The sequence below is a fragment of the Galendromus occidentalis genome, unplaced genomic scaffold, assembly GCF_000255335.2.
Source record: "Galendromus occidentalis unplaced genomic scaffold, Mocc_1.1 scf7180000076903, whole genome shotgun sequence".
Taxonomy (NCBI): domain Eukaryota; kingdom Metazoa; phylum Arthropoda; class Arachnida; order Mesostigmata; family Phytoseiidae; genus Galendromus; species Galendromus occidentalis.
Genome location: NW_003804892.1, coordinates 2,955 through 6,801, shown reverse-complemented (window position 1 = coordinate 6,801; position 3,847 = coordinate 2,955). Strand labels below are relative to the sequence as shown.

Genomic DNA, 3,847 nt, shown 5'->3' with positions numbered 1-3,847 from the left:
GCTGATAACGTGTTGAAGGTCAAGATTCGTAGCTCTGGTCAGGAGTAGAAGAGCAGCCCGTTCAGGAATACACAGAGATGCGATCTCACGAGAGGGAGATACCACAGTAAATTTTAATTCGAAATGTTAGGTCTTTTATACCTAGGCAGGAGTCTAAGCTCCTCCTTACATGTCCTGATCCGTACATACATATACACAGGATAAGGCTACCCTGGTCTATCATAAGTAGCGTCCTAGAATACTATTGGGTGTACCCAGCATGTGGGGTGCTAGCCCAATTTCGTACTACCTCAGGGGTATCATGCTAGAGTCGTAACTTCGGGGTGCAACCCCGGTGACTCACGTATTTTACTACTGTCACGGGTATATGGCCCCGTGGGTTGGTATGAGTCATAGTCCTAGTACGGAACGAGGACTAGTAGTTTCCAGTTTCTACCTAAACCTCAACACATCCTATGCAAGGGATTCCTTGCGGGTGTCAAATCGTTCGGATTCGTGTTGATGCTGGTGATCCTTGATCGAGTTCTCGGTATCGTGAATTCTCTATCGGAGTACTTGCAATCGTCGAAAATAGAATTCACCAGAGCTGCAGAACTCTCGCGAGCAACCATCGTTTCTCTAAGCTCGATAAGATCCAACGAAGCCTTCGATCTTTTGTGGGATGAGGCCGAGACCGTCGCTCGGGCAGCGTCCGTGGATTTGCCGGAAGACGGCGAACCCAAGCCTAAACGACGTAGAATTTTGTCGAAACACCTTCAGGACTCTGTTGTCATGAGTTCCGTCGGATCGAGGGAAGAATCGTCTGGTTCGGATTATGATGGCCACAGAATCACTTTCTATGGCATCATAGATCGATTTTCTGCTGAAATCGAGAGGAGGCTGATCGGAAAGGACAATATTCTCGAGCTCCTACAGAGCTCAGACCCCCGCCGTGATGACTTCCTTGATGAAAACAACGTCAGGCTCTTCTTTCGGAAGTTCAGTCGCTTCAATGTGGATGTAGAGAAAATAATCGGACAGCTAGTGGTTGCCAGAGACCTCTTGAAAGGACGGAAGTTTGAGACGACATTAGAATGCCTGGAATTCTTACTTCCGCTCAAAGCCGGCTTCGATGAGCTCGTCATGTATTTCAAGATGGTTCTCGCTTTCCCTGTGACTAGTGCATCCTGTGAGCGAAGCTTCAGCGCTCTTCGGAGAATCAAATCTTATCTAAGGAGTTCGATGGGCGACCAAAGGCTATCTGCTCTCGCACTGTTGTCGATCGAGAGAGATCTGACCGAGTCCCTCCTCGAGAATCCTGATCAAATCGTGGACGGATTCGCCATAGGAAAGGATCGAAGAATTCCTCTAATGGCATGACTGTGATGCAAAGACCAGAGTGATTCCTATCCCAGCTCGTCGCTCGGGGGGGCTGAGACCTGGTAGGATTCTAATCAGCCGCAACGACCGTATTGTTGGTCCAGCGCGCTCTTATAACACGGGAAGTTTCCGTTGTTACTACTAGACATGTATCCTTGTATGCATCCTCGGCATCACTAATACCTCTAAGCGTACTGTGATAATATAGCCTTATAAAGAAAATCTTGGTGTAAGCGCGTTGACTTCCTTATTCGGGGGGAGCTGTCCCGAAAAAAAATTTAAGCTTCCCAAAAAAAAGGGCTGGCGCCGCCACTGCCCCCGGTAGGTGGACAAGATGGGGTGCGAATCGACAACGGGATGGTCACAAACTCCATCGTCGATATTCTCGAAAACAAAGCATTTTATGAGGAAAACTGTTATGGGCAAATATGTGGGAGTGCTTGTGAGGCATCGTCAGAAGGTCATGCCGAACTCGAGAATCCTTTCTTCGGGTTGAAATAGGCCATAATATAGGCTCGAGTTACAAAACTCGAGAACTACGCATCCTAGCACAAATATCATGATGGCAAGAAATGTTTAGCTTCAGCAACTTCGACCGTCTAGACGACAGCGGCTCGATTCCGTCAACTACTTACGGAAAAGAAGGCGATCTCACTTTTCGGAATTCAATCATGCCTTAAAAGACACAATTCGCTTCCGCAGACACATTTGAGCGAGAAAAACCTATTCTCTGATGGGTATACCAATAATCGCACACGAGATCTTGATATCACGAGATTCATACGAAGTTATCTCATCATTTCATGGTGGAAACGATTCTCACTGTGAGTTGAAATAGGAGTCAACGGACCTCATCGTATGATAATTTTCTCGCCCGAAGATGCCACTTCATGTCACTTCCTCAAGCGTACCAATTGCCTTCTCAGAAACCCAACTTCAAAAAGAAACCCAAATCACAAAGTTGTTTTATGACCGTAAATCCTGTTGTATTTGTGGAAAAGAAAATTCTTATTTGGGAGAGCCTGATATTTTGATATAAACATGTCTAAGAATCCAGGTGAAAATTCAGATAGCGTAGTTCTACGCCCATTATCCGACTGAGTTAGAGACTCAGTCAATCGCCTGCGTGTTTTTTTTGTGTATTCACTGCCCGAAACAAGTAAATACTTCATGTTCTGAGCAGGATCCCAAGATCCTGCCCAACCGATGGTCCTGCGGAGTACAGACGGCCTCCCGGGGCACCGCAGCGTCGGAGCGCAGCAGCGCACACCTCGACTCCGTCTTCGATTGGCAGATCCGAATGCCGTCGCCGCGTACACACGAATACGAGTTCATATCCAATATGACCGCGCCGTGCCTCATGAGTGAGAACTGACGACCGTCATACGATCCAGTCCCTGAATACCGAAGAGATATTCCCGCATTAGACTAAATTCTCTCTCGACGAATTTGAAGTATGACAAGCGGCAAGATAAAAAGATAGATGGGAACAAGAAATACCTCTCAAAAGGCTCGCAAACAGAGCAAGTGCAAGCAACAGCAGCACAACGTACTTCACGGCCACCCACACTAGGGGGCCAAACGCGTGCTCGACCAACCGAGACAACAGGCTCGATCCACCTGAGCTTGAATCCTTAAAACTCGTCTCCGACTCGCTCGGAACTAGACTTGGAGCCGAGGGGACTTCGGAAGTCATCGTGGTGACTAGTTGATGCTTCACGGGAGTAGACTGAGAAGACTTCGCCATTGTCTGACAGATTCCTCGAAACAACAGAGACTGAAATCAACTCTGGTCGAGAACACCCCCTCTTAAATAGCCCGAGCCCCGAGAGGGCAAATCAGAGAGTAAGAAGCGACAAAAATTATCGCGAAATTCCGATCTCGAAGTCGTTGCCGAACGACTGACATATCTCATGACAAGTTTGACAAAAATATGGTAAGCTCAGATTCTGAGCAAGTGACATCGAGGTGCAAATCGTCTCCAGATGTCAGGAACTAGTAGCAATCTGAGCGTCTCTACTGTGCCTCAATTGTCCCTTATCTCAAGCACTCGACGAATCTGCGTCGAATCTACGAGTCTCTGACTCGAGTCCGGCTGACTCGTCAGAAATAACTCGAAATTCTCATCGCATGCCAAACAACGATTTATTCTAAGAGAATGAAGTCAGAGCGAACCCCAGCAAAAGGCTACACGGCCAATGGGGGATAAGGATGAGTACTGTCCATTTCACCTTTCGCTCTAGATACTGAAGACCTCAGTCTGTGACGGTCACTGACCAGTCACCACTTAACCCGCTCACAGTGTTTTCAGTATGACCCATATTCGGATGCTCTTCTCTTTCCAACCCTTTCCTATGACTCGCTATATATAAGGACAACAAACCTCAGCCAGGAAAGGGGGAGTCCAAGACTGGCTCTAGTATTCCGTGTGATCATTCTAGCCGAGGTATCAACGAGATACAAATATCTCATCATGTCACAGAATCTC

The 3,847-nt window shown here is 47.3% G+C and overlaps 1 protein-coding gene across 1 annotated transcript; it reads left to right on the top strand.

Moving 5' to 3' along the window:
- The first annotated feature begins 501 nt into the window (after positions 1 to 501).
- On the top strand, positions 502 to 1,359 carry LOC100901435 (zinc finger MYM-type protein 1-like). Its single transcript, XM_003740339.1, has one exon. The coding sequence runs from the start codon at positions 502 to 504 to the stop codon at positions 1,357 to 1,359; it is 858 nt and encodes a 285-aa protein (XP_003740387.1).
- The last annotated feature ends 2,488 nt before the right edge of the window (positions 1,360 to 3,847 follow it).